General features: G+C 39.4%; 1 protein-coding gene across 1 annotated transcript in view; it reads left to right on the forward strand.

Annotated features, from left to right (window-relative positions):
- The window catches only part of INTU (inturned planar cell polarity protein), a 473,020-nt gene that overhangs the window by 388,359 nt on the left and 65,486 nt on the right, over positions 1 to 19,175 (forward strand). The window contains exon 12 of the mRNA XM_053703638.1: positions 423 to 926. Coding sequence (XP_053559613.1) covers positions 423 to 926 — 504 coding nt within the window. The remainder of the gene's footprint in view (positions 1 to 422; positions 927 to 19,175) is intronic.

The raw sequence follows: 19,175 nt of genomic DNA on the forward strand, positions 1-19,175 counted from the left end.
TGAATACTAGAAAAAAGTTTGAAATCTCTCATACTTTGATACTCATTTTAACAACTATTTTTTCCAAATTTCTGATGAGCAATACAGACATTCCTATTATTGATCCCAAACTAGTACAATTCCATCCTTGGAAGCCTGCCGTATAAATGTCACCAACTCATCTCAAATCAACTGTCTTGGATTCATATGTACTCTGCTCTCTCCTTTACCCTCCTACGTTCCTTGTTTAATAGTATGTTAATAACATTTTTTTTATTATTTATTGTAACTGTTGTATAGGTTTGCAGATTGTAGTGGTGTATAATAATGCTTATTCTGCTTTGATAATATCATTGTTGTACATATACATTATTTGATTGTGTTTTTTTATCTTCTTATTGAGTTTTACCGTTTTTTGGGGGGGGTTCTATTTCTTTTTTCAGAGACACATGATACTGTGTACTTTGCTGGAAGCTGGTGGTTGTACATCAAAAGCCATAGGAAATCCTGGTCCTGACACTATATATGTGGATCAAATAAAAGCAACACTTCTTCAACTGGAAGGATTAGAAGTAAACCTGGAAGAGAGGCTAAGTGCTGCACCCACTCCTTGTCTGTCCTGTGCAGACTGGTTTCTTCCAAATGCAAGAGACAAGCTCCACAGTTTCACAAATTCTGTTGCACTGAGTAAACTACAAAACCCTAAAAAAACAACATCTCCATTGGGCAAGAAAGGACTATTTGCAGAGACTGTCTCTTCTCTAAGGACTCGCAGGCCAAGTCCCACGAGGAGCAGTGGTGGATCAGATAATGGCAGTGAAGGAGCAGGTGAAAATGCAGGACCCATCACACCCTCTACACCAGACTTGGCCAGAAAATTTGGCCGACGAGAATCACAAGGGTCAGGAGGCTCGGATGGAAGTTTAGGAAGTGGGAGCTTGTTTAAGGTATATTTTATAGTGTTTGCTTGGTTGCCTTGGATTAACTGTACCTTATTATAAAATGTGGTTGGATGAACTGACAATGTCAATGGAGTTGTCCCAAGAATGAAAAATATATTTTAGTAGGAATAAAATTAATTCTATAAGTGCTTTACCCTTGATGCAAATTATATTTGCATGATTAATATGATAATTCTGAACCTAGCTAGTCACATCTGTTATCCTGCAGGAAACATGTCCTTGCATTGCCCACCCCTCTCCAGTCTTATTGGTATGACTTTTGTTTTTCTTATTTTGCTATACTCACATTATAAGATAACCAAATATAAGGATGTTTCTCTTGTTAAGTGTGCTCAGTCCACGGGTCATCCATTACTTATGGGATATATTCTCCTTCCCAACAGGAAGTTGCAAGAGGATCATCCAAGCAGAGCTGCTATATAGCTCCTCCCCTCACATGTCATACCCAGTCATTCTCTTGCAACTCTCAACAAAGAAGGAGGTCGTGAGAGGAGTTAGGAGTTTTTTACTTAATTATTCTTCAATCAAAAGTTTGTTATTTTAAATGGCACCGGAGTGTGCTGTTTTTTCTCTCAGGCAGTATTTAGAAGAAGAATCTGCCTGCGTTTTCTATGATCTTAGCAGACGTAACTAAGATCCACTGGCTGTTCTCGTACCTTCTGAGGAGTGGGGTAACTTCAGAAAAGGGAATAGCATGTGGGGTCCCCTGCAAATGAGGTATGTGCAGTAAAATATTTTCTAAGGAATGGAATTGACTAAGAAAACACTGCTGATACCCATATGATGTAAGTACAGCCTTAAATGCAGTAGTAGCGACTGGTACTCAGGCTGATAAATGTATACGCAGTAGAGTTATTTTCTAGGGAATGGAATTTGACTGAGAAAATAATGTTAATACTGAAATAATGTATGAGCCTTAACTGCAGTAGAAGCGACTGGTAGCAGGCTTAGTGATAACTTTACATAACATTTGAAATGTTTGTTTTAAAAACGTTTACTGGCATGTTAATCGTTTTGTAAGGTACTTGGTGATAAATCTTTTCGGGCATGATTTTTTTCCACATGGCTAACGTATATTTCTGCATGGAAACAGTTATATCAGGTCTCCCACTGTTGTAATATGAGTGGGAGGGGCTTTTTTTTTTTTTTTTTTAGCGCCTTGTTGCGCAGTTAAAATTAGATCACAGTCTTCCTGCTTCTTCCTCCTTGATCCTGGACGTCTCCAGAGAGCTCAGGAGTCTTCAAAATTTATTTTTGAGGGAGGTAATCAGTCACAGCAGACCTGTGACAGTGTGTTTGACTGTTATAAAAACGTTAATTGTTAAATTGATTATCCGTTTTGGGTATTAAGGGGTTAAATCATCCTTTTGCTAGTGGGTGCAATCCTCTGCTAATTTCATACATTACTGTTAAAATTTGGTTGCTATAACTGAATTAGTTCATTGTTATTTCAACTGTGACAGTTTTTTTGTATTTTTAAAAAAAGCGCAGCAGCGTTTTTATATTGCTTGTAAATTTATTGAAAGTATTTTCCAAGCTTGCTAGCCTCATTGCTAGTCTGTTTAAACATGTCTGATACAGATGAATCTGCTTGTTCATTATGTTTAAAAGCCAATGTGGAGCCCAATAGAAATATGTGTACCAATTGTATTGATGTTACTTTAAAAAAAAGTCAGTCTTTACCGGTAAAGAAATTATCACCAGACAACGAGGGGGAAGTTATGCCGGCTAACTCTCCTCACGTGTCAGTACCTTCGCCTCCCACTCAGGAGGTGCGTGATATTGTGGCGCCAAGTACATCAAGGCCCTTACAAATCACTTTGCAAGATATGGCTAATGTTATGACAGAAGTATTATCTAACTTGCCTGAGTTAAGAGGCAAACGCGATAGCTCTGGGTTAAGGACAGAGCGCGCTGATGACACGAGAGCCATGTCCGATACTGCGTCACAATTTGCAGAACATGAGGACGGAGAGCTTCATTCTGTGGGTGACGGATCTGATCCAGGGAGACCGGATTCAGAAATTTCAAATTTTAAATTTAAGCTTGAGAACCTCCGTGTATTGCTAGGGGAGGTGTTAGCGGCTCTGAATGATTGTGACACGGTTGCAATCCCAGAGAAATTATGTAGGCTGGATAAATACTTTGCGGTACCGGTGTGTACTGACGTTTTTCCTATACCTAAAAGGCTTACAGAGATTATTAACAAGGAGTGGGATAGACCCGGTGTGCCTTTTTCCCCTCCTCCGATATTTAGGAAAATGTTCCCAATAGACGCTACCACACGAGACTTATGGCAGACGGTCCCTAAGGTGGAGGGAGCAGTTTCTACTTTAGCTAAGCGTACCACTATCCCGGTGGAGGATAGTTGTGCTTTCTCAGATCCAATGGATAAAAAATTAGAAGGTTACCTTAAGAAAATGTTTGTTCAACAAGGTTTTATATTACAGCCCCTTGCATGCATTGCGCCCGTCACTGCTGCGGCGGCATTCTGGTTTGAGTCTCTGGAAGAGGCTATTCGCACAGCACCATTGGATGAGATTATGAACAAGCTTAAAGCACTTAAGCTAGCTAATGCGTTTGTTTCGAATGCCGTTGTGCATTTAACCAAACTAACGGCTAAGAACTCCGGATTCGCCATCCAGGCGCGCAGAGCGCTATGGTTTAAATCCTGGTCAGCAGACGTGACTTCTAAATCTAAATTGCTTAATATTCCTTTCAAAGGGCAAACCTTATTCGGGCCCGGCTTGAAAGAAATTATTGCTGACATTACTGGAGGTAAGGGTCACACGCTCTCCCTCAGGACAGGGCCAAATCAAAGGCCAAACAGTCTAATTTTCGTGCCTTTCGTAATTTCAAGGCAGGAGCAGCATCAACTTCCTCCGCTCCAAAACAGGAAGGAACTGCTGCTCGTTACAGACAGGGTTGGAAAGGCAACCAGTTCTGGAACAAGGGCAAGCAGGCCAGAAAACCTACTTCTGCCCCTAAGACAGCATGAAAAAAGGGCCCCCTATCCGGAAACGGATCTAGTGGGGGGCAGACTTTCTCTCTTCGCCCAGGCTTGGGCAAGAGATGTCCAGGATCCCTGGACGCTGGAGATCATTTCTCAGGGATACCTTCTGGACTTCAAAGCTTCTCCTCCACAAGGGAGATTTCACCTGTCAAGGTTATCACCAAACCTAATAAAGAGAGAGGCATTTCTACAATGTGTACAAGACCTCTTATTAATGGGAGTGATCCACCCAGTTCCGCGGACGGAACAAGGGCAAGGTTTTTACTCAAATCTGTTTGTGGTTCCCAAAAAAGAGGGAACCTTCAGACAAATCTTAGACCTAAAGATCTTAAACAAGTTCCTAAGGGTTCCATCGTTCAAAATGGAAACTATTCGAACCATCCTACCCATGATCCAAGAGGGTCAGTATATGACCACAGTGGACTTAAAGGATGCCTACCTTCACATACCGATTCACAAAGATCATTATCAGTACCTAAGATTTGCCTTTCTAGACAGGCATTACCAGTTTGTAGCTCTTCCCTTCGGGTTAGCTTCGGCCCCGAGAATTTTTACAAAGGTTCTGGGCTCACTTCTGGCGGTACTAAGACCGCGAGGCATAGCGGTGGCTCCGTACCTAGACGACATTCTGATACAAGCGTCAAGTTTTCAAAATGCAAAGTCTCATACAGAGATAGTTCTAGCTTTTCTGAGGTCGCATGGGTGGAAAGTGAACATGGAAAAGAGTTCTCTATTACCACTCACAAGGGTTCCCTTTCTAGGGACTCTTATAGATTCTGTAAAGATGAAGATTTACCTGACGGAGTCCAGGTTATCAAAAATTCTAAATGCTTGCCGTGTCCTTCATTCCATTCCAAGCCCATCAGTAGCTCAGTGCATGGAAGTAATCGGCTTAATGGTCGCGGCAATGGACATAGTGCCATTTGCGCGCCTGCATCTCAGACCGCTGCAATTATGCATGCTAAGTCAGTGGAATGGGGATTACTCAGATCTGTCCCCTCTACTGAATCTGGACCAGGAGGCCAGAGATTCTCTTCTCTGGTGGTTGTCTCGGGTCCATCTGTCCAAAGGAATGACCTTTCGCAGGCCAGATTGGACGATTGTAACAACAGATGCCAGCCTACTAGGCTGGGGCGCAGTCTGGAACTCCCTGAAGGCTCAGGGATCGTGGACTCAGGAGGAGAAACTCCTCCCAATAAACATTCTGGAATTAAGAGCAATATTCAATGCTCTCCTAGCTTGGCCTCAGTTAGCAACTCTGAGGTTCATCAGATTTCAGTCGGACAACATCACGACTGTGGCTTACATCAACCATCAAGGGGGAACTAGGAGTTCCCTAGCGATGTTAGAAGTCTCGAAGATAATTCGCTGGGCAGAGTCTCACTCTTGCCACCTGTCAGCGATCTACATCCCAGGCGTGGAGAACTGGGAGGCGGATTTTCTAAGTCGCCAGACCTTTCATCCGGGGGAGTGGGAACTTCACCCGGAGGTCTTTGCCCAACTGATTCTTCGTTGGGGCGAACCGGAACTGGATCTCATGGCATCTCGCCAGAACGCCAAGCTTCCTTGTTACGGATCCAGGTCCAGGGACCCGGGAGCGGTGCTGATAGATGCACTAGCAGCCCCTTGGGTTTTCAACATGGCTTATGTGTTTCCACCATTTCCGTTGCTGCCTAGACTGATTGCCAAGATCAAACAGGAGAGAGCATCGGTGATTCTGATAGCGCCTGCGTGGCCACGCAGGACCTGGTATGCAGACCTAGTGGACATGTCGTCCTGTCCACCATGGTCTCTGCCTCTGAGGCAGGACCTTCTAATTCAGGGTCCTTTCAACCATCCAAGCCTAATTTCTCTGAGGCTGACTGCATGGAGATTGAACGCTTGATTCTATCAAAGCGTGGTTTCTCGGAGTCGGTTATTGATACATTAATACAGGCTCGGAAACCTGTTACCAGAAAAATTTACCATAAGATATGGCGTAAATATTTATATTGGTGTGAATCCAAGAGTTACTCATGGAGTAAGGTTAGGATTCCTAGGATATTGTCTTTTCTACAAGAGGGTTTAGAAAAGGGTTTATCTGCTAGTTCGTTAAAGGGACAGATTTCTGCTCTGTCTATTCTTTTACACAAACGTCTGGCAGAAGTTCCAGACGTTCAGGCTTTTTGTCAGGCTTTAGCTAGGATTAAGCCTGTGTTTAAGACTGTTGCTCCGCCGTGGAGCTTAAACTTAGTTCTTAAAGTTCTTCAAGGTGTTCCGTTTGAACCCCTTCATTCCATTGATATTAAGCTGTTATCTTGGAAAGTTCTGTTTTTGATGGCTATTACTCCTGGAGTAAGGTTAGGATTCCTAGGATATTGTTCTTTCTCCAAGAGGGTTTGGACAAAGGATTATCAGCTAGTTCTTTAAAAGGACAGATTTCTGCTCTGTCTATTCTTTTGCACAAGCGTCTGGCAGAGATTCCAGACGTCCAGGCATTTTGTCAGGCTTTGGTTAGAATTAAGCCTGTGTTTAAAACTGTTGCTCCCCCGTGGAGCTTAAACTTGGTTCTTAAAGTTCTTCAAGGAGTTCCGTTTGAACCCCTTCATTCCATTGATATTAAACTTTTATCTTGGAAAGTTCTGTTTTTGATGGCTATTTCCTCGGCTCGAAGAGTCTCTGAGTTATCTGCCTTACATTGTGATTCTCCTTATCTGATTTTTCATTCAGACAAGGTAGTTCTGCGTACTAAACCTTTGTTTTTACCTAAGGTAGTTTCTAACAGGAATTTCAATCAAGAGATTGTTGTTCCATCATTGTGTCCTAATCCTTCTTCGAATTTGCATAATCTGGACGTAGTCCGTGCCCTGAAGTTCTACTTACAGGCAACTAAAGATTTTCGGCAAACTTCTTCTCTGTTTGTCGTTTATTCTGGACAGAGTAGAGGTCAAAAGGCTTCGGCCACCTCTCTCTCTTTTTGGCTTCGTAGCATAATATGTTTAGCCTATGAGACTGCTGGACAGCAGCCCCCTGAAAGAATTACAGCTCATTCCACTAGAGCTGTGGCTTCCACCTGGGCCTTTAAGAATGAGGCCTCTGTTTAACAGATTTGCAAGGCTGCAACTTGGTCTTCACTTCATACCTTTTCAAAATTTTACAAATTTGACACTTTCGCTTCTTCGGAGGCTGTTTTTGGGAGAAAGGTTCTACAGGCAGTGGTTCCTTCTGTTTAAATGTTCCTGCCTTGTCCCTCCCATCATCCGTGTACTTTAGCTTTGGTATTGGTATCCCATAAGTAATGGATGACCCGTGGACTGAACACACTTAACAAGAGAAAACATAATTTATGCTTACCTGATAAATTTATTTCTCTTGTAGTGTGTTCAGTCCACGGCCCGCCCTGTCTTTTTTTGAGGCAGTTCTAAATTTTAATTAAAACTCCAGTCACCACTGAACCCTATAGTTTCTCCTTTCTTGTCTTGTTTCGGTCGAATGACTGGATATGACATGTGAGGGGAGGAGCTATATAGCAGCTCTGCTTGGGTGATCCTCTTGCAACTTCCTGTTGGGAAGGAGAATATATCCCATAAGTAATGGATGACCCGTGGACTGAACACAATACAAGAGAAATAAATTTATCAGGTAAGCATAAATTATGTTTTTTATGTCTGCAGAAATTGTGCAGCCCCTCCTAGTTTTGTCCTTTTTTTCTAATAAACATTTCAAAAGTTTATTATATTGTTTTGATTGTAATTTTCTTTAGAAGGGGCATAATACTCGTATGCTAAATCACTTGAAACTGATGCAGTATAACTGTAAAAAGCTGACAGGAAAATATCACCTGAGCATCTCTATGTAAAAAAGGAAGATATTTTACCTCACAAGTTTCTCAGCTCACCAGAGTAAGTCCTGTGTAAAAAGTTATACTAAAACTAAATAGGGAAAATACGATGAGTGTGCATAAAGCTCACCCCCTTGGCTGTGCCAGGACAGACATACTGATTTGCTGCTTAAATTCCTTTGCAATGGGGTTTGAATACTTAGGACATTTTGAGGTAAAATATCTTCCTTTATTACATAGAGATGTTCAGGTGATATTTTCTAGTCGGTTTTTTACAGCTATGCTGCATCACTTTCAAGTGTTTCAACAGTTGGGTATCATTGCCCTTTAAGCAATACACTTTGCTAGATTATAGTTTATTTCATAAATTTACATGTTTTCATTGTAATTCATTTTAAAGCAATACATTTGGCTAATTTTATAGCTTTTTCATTAGATGATAACATTATGTTTTTCAAAGCAATACATTTTGCTAACACACGGCTAGATTACGAGTTTTGAGCTGTGCGGTGCTAACGAGTAGTTTTTTCTCACCGCTCACTTACATGCAGCGCTGGTATTACGAGTTTTTACAAACCCGCCGTTAACAAGCAAGAAGTGAGCGTTAAGCAAAATTTAGCTCCTTACCGCACTCCAATACCAGCGCTGCTAAGTCAGCGGTGAACTGGTCGTACGTGTTTGTGCACAATTTCCCCATAGGAATCAACGGGGAGAGCCGGCTGAGAAAAAGTCTAACACCTGCCAAAAAGCAGCGTAAAACTCCGTAACGCAGCCCCATTGATTCCTATGAGTAAATAGGTTATGTCTACACCTAGCACCCTAACATGAACCCCGAGTCTAAACACCCCTAATCTTACACTTATTAACCCCGAATCTGCCGCCCCCGACATCGCCGACACCTACATTATATTTATTAACCCCTAATCTGCCCATATCCCATAAGTATCCCATAAGTAAGGATGAAATCCGTGGACTCGTCGTATCTTGTAGAAGAAAAGGAAATTTATGCTTACCTGATAAATTGATTTCTTCTATGATACGACGAGTCCACGGCCCTCCCTGTCATTTTAAGACAGATTATATTTCATTTATTTTTACAACTTCAGTCACCTCTGCACCTTTTAGCTTTTTCTTTCTCTTCCTAAACCTTTGGTCGAATGACTGGGGGTGGAGGGGAAGGGAGGAGCTATATATACAGCTCTGCTGTGGTGCTCTTTGCCACTTCCTGTTAGCAGGAGGATAATATCCCACAAGTAAGGATGAAATCCGTTGACTTGTCGTATCGTAGAAGAAATCAATTTATCAGGTAAGCATAAATTTCCTTTTCTCAGTCTGATGAGAATCAGGGTATGCTGCTACTTTCTCCCCATGCGTCACAACCTCTAACGCCCACCCAAGCGACGCCGGGTTCTTAAACCGCGTCTACTTCATTTACTCTGCAGGATATGGCTGCAGTTATGTCATCTACCCTAACAGAGGTTTTATCTAAGTTGCCAGTGTTACAGGGCAAACGCAGCAGGACAGAAGTCAATTTGAATACTGAGACCTCTGATGCTTTGTTGGCTATTTCCGATGTACCCTCACAGGGATCTGATTTGGGGGTCAGGGAACTTCTGTCTGAGGGGGAACTTTCTGATTCGGGAAATGTGTTACCTCAGACGGACTCGGACGTCATCTCCTTTAGATTTAAGCTTGAACACCTCCGCCTGTTGCTTCGGGAGGTTTTAGCAACTCTGGATGACTGTGACTCAATTGTAGTACCACCAGAGAAATTGTGTAAGATCGACAAATACTTAGAGGTGCCTACTTACTCGGATGTTTTTCCGGTTCCTAAGAGAATCTCAGATATTATTACACGGGAATGGGAAAGACAGGGTATTACGTTCTCACCTTCTCCTAATTTTAAGAAAATGTGTCCCATATCTGACACTATTCGGGACTCTTGGAAAACAGTCCCTAAGGTGGAGGGATCTATACCCTGGCTAAGTGTACAACTATTCCTATTGAGGACAGTTGTGCTTTCAAAGACCCTATGGATAACAAATTGGAGGGTCTTCTAAAGAAATTATTTATTCATCAGGGTTTCCTTTTACAACCGACAGCCTGCATTGTACCAGTTACCACTGCGGCGGCTTTCTGGTTTGACGCCTTAGAAGAGTCTCTTAAGACTGAGACTCCTTTGGAGAAAATTCTGGATAGAATTAGGGCGCTGAAGCTGGCTAATTCTTTTATTACGGACGCCGCCTTTCAGATTGCCAAGTTGGCGGCTAAGAATGCCGGATTTGCCATTTTAGCGCGTAGATCGTTATGGTTAAAGTCCTAGTCTGCTGATGTGTCATCTAAGTCAAAGCTTTTGGCTATTCCTTTCAAGGGGAAGACCCTATTCGGGCCTGACTTGAAAGAAATTATTTCTGACATTACGGGAGGTAAGGGTCATCTCCTACCTCAGGATAAAGCTTCTAAGCTGAGGGGTAAACAAAATAATTTTTGTTCCTTTCGGAACTTCAAAGGAGTCCCCGCTTCTTCTTCCTCTAAACAGGAAGGGAATTTTGCACATGCCAAGACTGTCTGGAGACCAAACCAGGCTTGGAACAAAGGTAAACAATCCAATAAGCCCACTGCTGCTCCCAAGACAGCATGAAGGGGCGGCCCCCGATCCGGGACCGGATCTAGTAGGGGGCAGACTTTCTCTTTTTGCCCAGGCTTGGGTAAGAGATGTTCAGGACCCCTGGACACTGGAAATCGTGTCCCAAGGGTATCAACTGGAATTCAAAAATTTCTCTCCCAGGGGGAGGTTTCTTCTTTCACGATTGTCTGTAGACCAGATAAAAAGAGAGGCATTCTTACGCTGTGTAGGAGACCTCTCTACTATGGGAGTAATTCATCCCGTTCCAATACTGGAACAGGGGCAGGGGTTTTACTCAAATCTTTTTGTGGTTCCCAAAAAAGAGAGAACGTTCAGACCCATTTTAGATCTCAAGAGTCTAAACAAGTTTCTCAGAGTCCCATCTTTCAAGATGGAGACTATTCGAACAATTTTGCAAATGATCCAGGAGGGTCAATATATGACTACCGTGGACTTGAAGGATGCATACCTTCATATTACTATCCACAAGGATCATCATCCACATCTAAGGTTTGCCTTCCTGGACAGACATTTTCAGTTCGTGGCTCTTCCCTTCGGGTTGGCCACAGCACCCAGGATCTTCACAAAGGTTCTAGGGTGCCTTCTGGCGGTTCTCAGACCGCGGGGTATTGCAGTGACACCTTATCTAGACGATATTCTGATCCAGGCGTCGTCTTACCATCTGACAAAGTCTCATACAGACATGGTTCTGTCCTTTTTGAGGACTCACGGATGGAAGGTGAATCTAGAAAAGAGTTCACTAATTCCGAGGACAATGGTTCCCTTCTTGGGAACTCTGATAGATTCCATATCCATGAAAATTTTCTTGACTGAGGTCCGAAAGTTAAAGATTCTGAATACATGCCGAGCCCTTCAGTCCTATCCTCGGCCATCAGTGGCTCAGTGCATGGAGGTAATAGGACTGATGGTGGCGGCAATGAACATCATTCCATTTGCTCGTTTTCATTTAAGACCGCTACAACTGAGCATGTTCAGGCAGTGGAATGGAGATTATGCAAATTTGTCTCCTCAGATAGATCTGGATCAGGAGACAAGAGACTCTCTTCTTTGGTGGTTGTCACCGGATCATCTGTCCCAAGGGACGTGCTTCCACAGACCCTCATGGGTGATAGTGACAACAGACGCCAGCCTGCTAGGTTGGGGCGCAGTCTGGAATTCCCTGAATAGTGGAAATTGTATATAGAGGCGCTGGTCTTAGGTCCTTCTGTGTGTTGTAGTGCACACTGAAGAAAGAAACTTGACTTGTGATTCGCAGGAGTTAACAACAAAATAATGTGCAGTATACTTACTCCGAAAATTTCAGAGTTCAGCCTCTTCATAAGGATCTATATCCTGATTTTCCCATATTGTGCTTTAGTATCTGCAGACAATGGAAATTACACTGCAGGTGATTGTGTCTCACAAATTATAAAAAGTGCAATATACTCACTATTCGGAATAATTCGGAAACCGGCTCTTCAAATGTGGTTTGTAACTTGAAAATACTTCCAAAAAGGCAGCAGAAAATACTTGTTGCAACAAATATTTATTAAAACATATTAAAAGCTCTTCTTTTGGCTCTCTCTTTTATTTAGGCTTTTATATATCTCATTTTCTTGTTTATTTAAATTAAAATACTTTGGTCTTGACTCAATTTTTTCTATATCTTTTAGAATTAATTTACCAAATCCGTCTGTTAGGACCTTTACAGTGACTAGGATAGAAAGTGGAGGTATTTTTAAAATAAGTTCTTGAATCTCTATTTGGTGGGGGATTTACTTGATTTTTACTAAGTGTATCTTTTCTGGCAAAAAATCTTTTGACTGTTAGATTCCTAATAAATTTCTGTGCATCAATAAACAATTGAAACGTATTAACACTTTGGGTGGGAATGAACTTCAAACCCTTTGAAAGAATGTTTTTTTCTTGTTCAGTTATTGTCTGTGATGAAATGTTATGTATGCCTAATCTCTCAGGCTCCTTCTTCTGTGTTTTGCCTCTTCTACCTCTTCCTCCTCTAAAGGATCTGGTGTTCTGTCTCTTTTTCTCTGATTTATTCTGTCTGGGCGAAGTGGGGAATACCTGTTGGGGTGGGTCCACCCCTGGTTGATTGGTGTGTGGCTGGTTCCTACTTTGTGTCTTTCTTTGTGTATGTTCTGTGGAAAAGGGTGATTCGAATCTTGTTCATGTCTTGCATTATCAGTGGTGTGGTAACTTTCTCTTCTATCTCTTATTTCTTTTGGTGAATATGTGTTCTTATAGTGGTTAGAATAATTAGAATGGTGATTGTGTTCAGATCTGTGCTGATTTGTTCTATGCTCATTGTAAGTACCTTGATTACCATTTCTTTGATTAAAAACCTCTCTGTTTTGTTGGTATCTGTTGTGGTCATTTCTCTTGTTATAATTGTTGTGTGTGTGTCTTATGTCGTGATCCCTATAATTGTTGGAATAATTCCTATTCTGGTTAGAAACATCTGTGTTGTAATTAGAGTGATTTTTGTTGTGATTAGAAAAATCCCTATTGGATCTAGAGTGATTATCATTAGAATCATACTGATTTTGACGTGAACTATGTGTTGTGTTTTTATTATTCCAAGTTGTGGTTCTCCCTCTTGATTGATCTCTTCTCGAAATATCCCTTCTGTGATGTGTATTAAGTTGTGGTTGTATATATTGTGTTCCATTTTTAAAATCCTCACTGTCTCTAAGATACTTATTAGGTGGCCAGCAACAAAGTTGCAGGACAACCTATTGTTATTGTTCGGATTATTATTATTATTAGGTGGCCATGCAACGAAGTTGCAGGACAACCTATTGTTATTGTCAGGATTATTATTATTATTATTATTATTCTTTTTATTATTATTATTATTATTATTATTCCGCCACTTTTTCTATTGCCCATAACTTTTGAACTGCTAAAGCAAAGCTCTTGAAATCAGGTATGCTAGTACAGCCTATTGCTCTACTACATCTCATGCAATATTGAACTCATAGGTCATAAGGTTACGCAGCCATATTGCTTTTTGTGACAAATTTCGATAAACGCTTAATAATCTTTATCTCCGGAACTGCTAATGTTACAACTTTGAAACTTGCTGTGCTCAGTGCTGCTATGAACTAGATTTGCCATTGCTCAACAGAAGTGCCTTGGTCACATGATGTAGCAGCCATCTTGCATTTTGCGAAAATCTTTAAACATCTTCTTCTCTTAAACCGCTTAGTGCAATAAAGCGCAATTTTGCACATATGCTCCTTGCAAGGTCCACTACCAAATTTGTTAAAATTGCGATTTTTCCATAATCAACATGGCTGCTGTGAGACAATAACCTTTTCATCGCCATTTAATTGCGTAATTTTGCACTTTATACATTAGTTTTACAATGTTTAACAATATTACAGTGTAATAGACACATGATTACACATAGTCATAACCCTTAAAGACAATATTGCAGTTAAAATTCGCATTGCGCAATCGCCTTCGTGAAATAAAATTTTTGCAAATTTTCATGAAACTTCTGCAAATTGTAGAGGTCTATAGTGAGCATTAGTATGTGCAATTTGAAAGCCATACATTGCATAGCTTGGCGGCCATTTTGTTTCGTATGCGCCATTTTTACAAACTATAAAAATCTTCTTCTCCGAAACCGCTTATGGGACAGACTTGAAATTTTGTTTATAGAGTTATCTTATGACTAACATTCAGATTTGTTCAAGAGAAGTTGATACGTCATGTGGTTTGGCAGCCATTTTGAATTGTTCAAAATTGCTTAACGATATTTTTAAACTAATAATAAAACAAAAACCGTTTTACAAAAATGCTTTATTTTTGCCATGTTTATTGACATCTATAGTGAGCACTATTGTGCGTAATATGGAGGCTGTATATCTTATGATCGGGCAGCCATCTTGGTTTATGCGAAAATTTCGAAAGTCTATTTTCTCTGCAACCGCTTATGTAAGAACTGTGAAATTTGCTGTACTGTCTTATATTGTGACCTAGATTCAGAATTGCTCATTAGGAGAGAATCAGTCACATGATGCGGCAGCAATATCGGTTTTATGTTTATCGTAATTATTTGTAATTCAATACTGCCTCTTTTGAGTCAATTGCTCACAAAACACAAATTACTTATGCTAAACTCTTGAAATCAGGTATGTGGGTACAGCCTATTGCAATGCTTTATCTCATGCAATATTGAACTCATAGGTCATAAGGTTACGCAGCCATATTGTTTTTTGCGACAAATTTCGAGAACTGCTTAATAATCTTTAGCCCTGGAACTGCTTATGTTGCAACTTTGAAACTTGCTGTGCTTAGTGCTGCTATGACCTAGATTTGCCATTGCTCAACAGAAGTGCCTTGGTCACATGATGTAGCAGCCATCTTGCATTTTGCGAAAATCTTTAAACATCTTCTTCTCTTAAACCGCTTAGTGCAATAAAGTGCAATTTTGCACATATGCTCCTTGCAAGGTCCTCTACCCAGTTTGTTAAAATTGCGATTTTTCCATAATCAACATGGCTGCTGTGAGACATTAACCTTTTTATCGACATTTAAAAGCGTAATTTTGCACTTTATACATTAGTTTTACAATATTTAACAATATTACAGTGTAATAGACACGTGATTACACATAGTCATAACCCTTAAAGACAATATTGCAGTTAAAATTCGCATTGCGCAATCGTCTTCGTGAAATAAAACATTTGCAAATTTTCATGAAACTTCTGCAAATTGTAGAGGTCTATAGTGAGCATTAGTATGTGCAATTTGAAAGCCATACATTGCATAGATTGGCAGCCATTTTGTTTCATATGCACTGTTTTTAAAAGCTACAAAAATCTTCTTCTCCTAAACCGCTTATGGCACAGACTTGAAATTTTGTTTACAGAGTTATGTTATGACTAACATTCAGATTTGTTCAAGAGAAGTTGATAGGTCATGTGGTTTGGCAGCCGTTTTGAATTGTTCAAAAACGCTTAACGATATTTTTAAATTATTAATTAAACAACAACCGTTTTACAAAAATGCTTTATTTTTGCCATCTGTATCGACATCTATAGTGAGAATTATTGTGCATAATATGGAGGCTTTATATTATATAATCTGGCAGCCATTTTGTTTTACGCGAAAATTTCGAAAATCTATTTTCTCTGCAACCACTTATGTTAGAACTGTGAAACTTGCTGTATAACCTTATATTGTGACCTAGATACACAGTTGTTCATGTTGATGGAATTAGTTACAAGCTGTGGCAGCCATATTGATTTACGCGAAAATTTTGAAAATGTGATTTCTTTGCAACCGCTTATGTTAAATCTTTGAAATTTGCTGTATAGCTATATATTGTGACTTAGCAGCTTGTATTCCATTGCAAAGTCGATGCGCATGGCCACCTCTATCGCTGCTTGCAGCTATATTTATTATTATTATTATTATTCTTTTTATTCCGCCAAGCTTTGTATTCAATTGCCCATAACTGCTTAACTGTTTTTGCAAAGCTCTTAAAATCAGGTATGCTGGTACAGCCTATTGCTGTGCTACATCTCATGCAAAATTGAACTCATAGGTCACATGCTCTGGCAGCCATATTGTTTTTTGCGACAAATTTCGACAAACGCTTAAAAATCTTTAGCTCTGGAACTGCTTATGTTACAACTTTGAAACTCGCTGTGCTTAGTGCTACTATGACCTGAAATTGCTATTGCTCAAGAGAAGTGCCTAGGTCACATGATGTGGCAGCCATCTTGCATTTTGCGAAAATTTTCAAACATCTTCTTCTCCTAAACCGCTAAGTGCAATGACGCGCAATTTTGCACATATGTTCTTTGCAAGGTCCTCTACCAAGTTTGTTCAAACTGCGATTTTTCCATAATCAACATGGCTGCTGTGAGACATTAACCTTTTTATCGCCATTTAATTGCGTAAATTTGCACTTTATACATTAGTTTTACAATATTTAACAATATTACAGTGTAATAGACACATGATTACACATAGTCATAACCCTTAAAGACAATATTGCAGTTAAAATTCGCATTGCGCAATCGCCTTCGTGAAATAAAACATATGCAAATTTTCATGAAACTTCTGCAAATTGTAGAGGTCTATAGTGAGCATTAGTATGTGTAATTTAAAAGCCATACATTGCATAGCTTGGCGGCCATTTTGTTTCGTATGCACCATTTTTAAAAACTATAAAAATCTTCTTCTCCGAAACCGCTTATGGGACAGACTTGAAATTTTGTTTATAGAGTTATCTTATGACTAACATTCAGATTTGTTCAAGACAAGTTGATACGTCATGTGGTTTGGCAGCCATTTTGAATTGTTCAAAATTGCTTAACGATATATTTAAATTAATAATAAAACAAAAACCGTTTTACAAAAATGCTTTATTTTTGCCATGTTTATTGACATCTATAGTGAGCACTATTGTGCGCAATATGGAGGCTGTATATGTTACGATCGGGCAGCCATCTTGGTTTACGCGAAAATTTCGAAAATCTATTTTCTCTGCAACCGCTTTTATAAGAACTATGAAATTTGCTGTACAGTCTTATATTGTTACCTATATTCATAATTGCTCATTAGGAGAGAATCAGTCACATGATGCGGCAGCAATATTAGTTTTATGTTTATCGTAATTATTTGTAATTCAATACTTCCTCTTTTGAGTCAATTGCTCACAGAACACAAATTACTTATGCTAATCTCTTGAAATCAGGTATGTTGGTGCAGCCTATTGCAATGCTACATATCATGCAATATTGAACTCATAGGTCATAAGGTTACGCAGCCATATTGTTTTTTGCGATAAATTTCGAGAACTGCTTAATAATCTTTAGCTCTGCAACTGCTTATGTTGCAACTTTGAAACTTGCTGTGCTTAGTGATGCTATGACCTAGATTTTCCATTGCTCAACAGAAGTGACTTGGTCACATGATGTAGCAACCATCTTGCATTTTGCGAAAATCTTTAAACATCTTCTTCTCTTAAACCGCTTAGTGCAATAAAGCGCAATTTTGCACGTATTCTCCTTGCAAGGTCCTCTACCAAGATTGTTAAAATTGTGATTTTTCCATAATCAACATGGCTGCTGTGAGACATTAACCTTTTTATTGCCATTTAATTGCGTAATTTTGCACTTTATACATTAGTTTTACAATATTTAACAATATTACAGTGTAATAGACACATGATTACACATAGTCATAACCCTTAAAGACAATATTGCAGTTAAAATTCGCATTGCGCAGTCGCCTTTGTGAAATAAAACATTTGCAAATTTTCATGAAACTTCTGCAAATTGTAGAGGTCTATAGTGAGCATTAGTATGTGCAATTTGAAAGCCATACATTGCATAGCTTGGCGGCCATTTTGTTTCGTATGCGCCATTTTTAAAAACTATAAAAATCTTCTTCTCCGAAACCGCTTATGGGACAGACTTGAAATTTTGTTTATAGACTTATCTTATAACTAACATTCAGATTTGTTCAAGACAAGTTGATACGTCATGTGGTTTTGCAGCCATTTTGAATTGTTCAAAATTGCTTAACGATATATTTAAATTCATAATAAAACAAAAACCGTTTTACAAAAATGCTTTATTTTTGCCATGTTTATTGACATCTATAGTGAGCACTATTGTGCATAATATAGAGGCTGTACATCTTACGATCGGGCAGCCATCTTGGTTTACGCAAAAATTTTGAAAGTCTATTTTCTCTGCAACTGCTTATGTAAGAACTGTGAAATTTGCTGTACAGTCTTATATTGTGACCTAGAGTCACAGTTGTTCATGTTGAAGGAATTAGTCACAAGCTGTGGCAGCCATATTGGTTTACGCAAAAATTTTGAAACTGTGTTTTCTTTCCAACCGCTTATGTAAAAACTGTGAAATTTGCTGTATAACCATATATTGTCCCCTAGAGTAACATTTGTTCATGTTGAAAGTATAGGTCATATGGTGTGGCAGCCATTTAAAAAAACGCAAACATTTCGAAAATGTGTTTTTTTTTTCCAAATGCTTATGTTAGAACTGTAAACAGTTGTTATATAGCTTTATTTTGTGACATAACTACTTATATTGCATTGCAAAAATAATGCGCTGGCCACCTCTATTGCTGCTTGCAGCTATATTTGTATTTAGAATCCCCAATTTGTTCATCTAATTCTTTGGCTTGTGTTTTAATTTGTTCAAATCTGTCATTGCATGTTTTGCTTGAAAGAAAAGGTGTAAGGTCGGTTTCTAATACAAAAATTTCTTTCTCAATATTTTTTAAAACTATATTTTTATCTTGTATTTTTCTCCTAATATGACTAAGAATACCCTCTCCGATTGGAGAGCTGCAAGATAAAATAAGTATGACAATACATTTAAACATTCAGATGAAGAAAACAACAATTGGGAATCTATAATAAATAAACTTAAGAAATTATACACTAAAGAGACCAAAAAATGGTGGGAAATAACTTTTTTAAGTAGATACTTAAATGAAGAAATAGTCCAACTACAACACACAGAAGGACCTAAGACCAGCGCCTCTATATACAATTTCCACTATTCTACTCACAGTCCTTTGGGAGAGACTGTTAGAAGGCTGTGGTCATCTAAGAGGGGAGTATTGTGCTCTATTCTAGTCATTCTGTACATTTTGTTGTTAACATCTAGCATATCTGTATAGTATTTGAATTTATCTGGAATTCCCTGAAGGCTCAGGGTGTGTGGACTCGGTCAGAGTCTCTTCTTCCAATCAATATTCTGG

Source organism: Bombina bombina, chromosome 2, assembly GCF_027579735.1.
Source record: "Bombina bombina isolate aBomBom1 chromosome 2, aBomBom1.pri, whole genome shotgun sequence".
Taxonomy (NCBI): domain Eukaryota; kingdom Metazoa; phylum Chordata; class Amphibia; order Anura; family Bombinatoridae; genus Bombina; species Bombina bombina.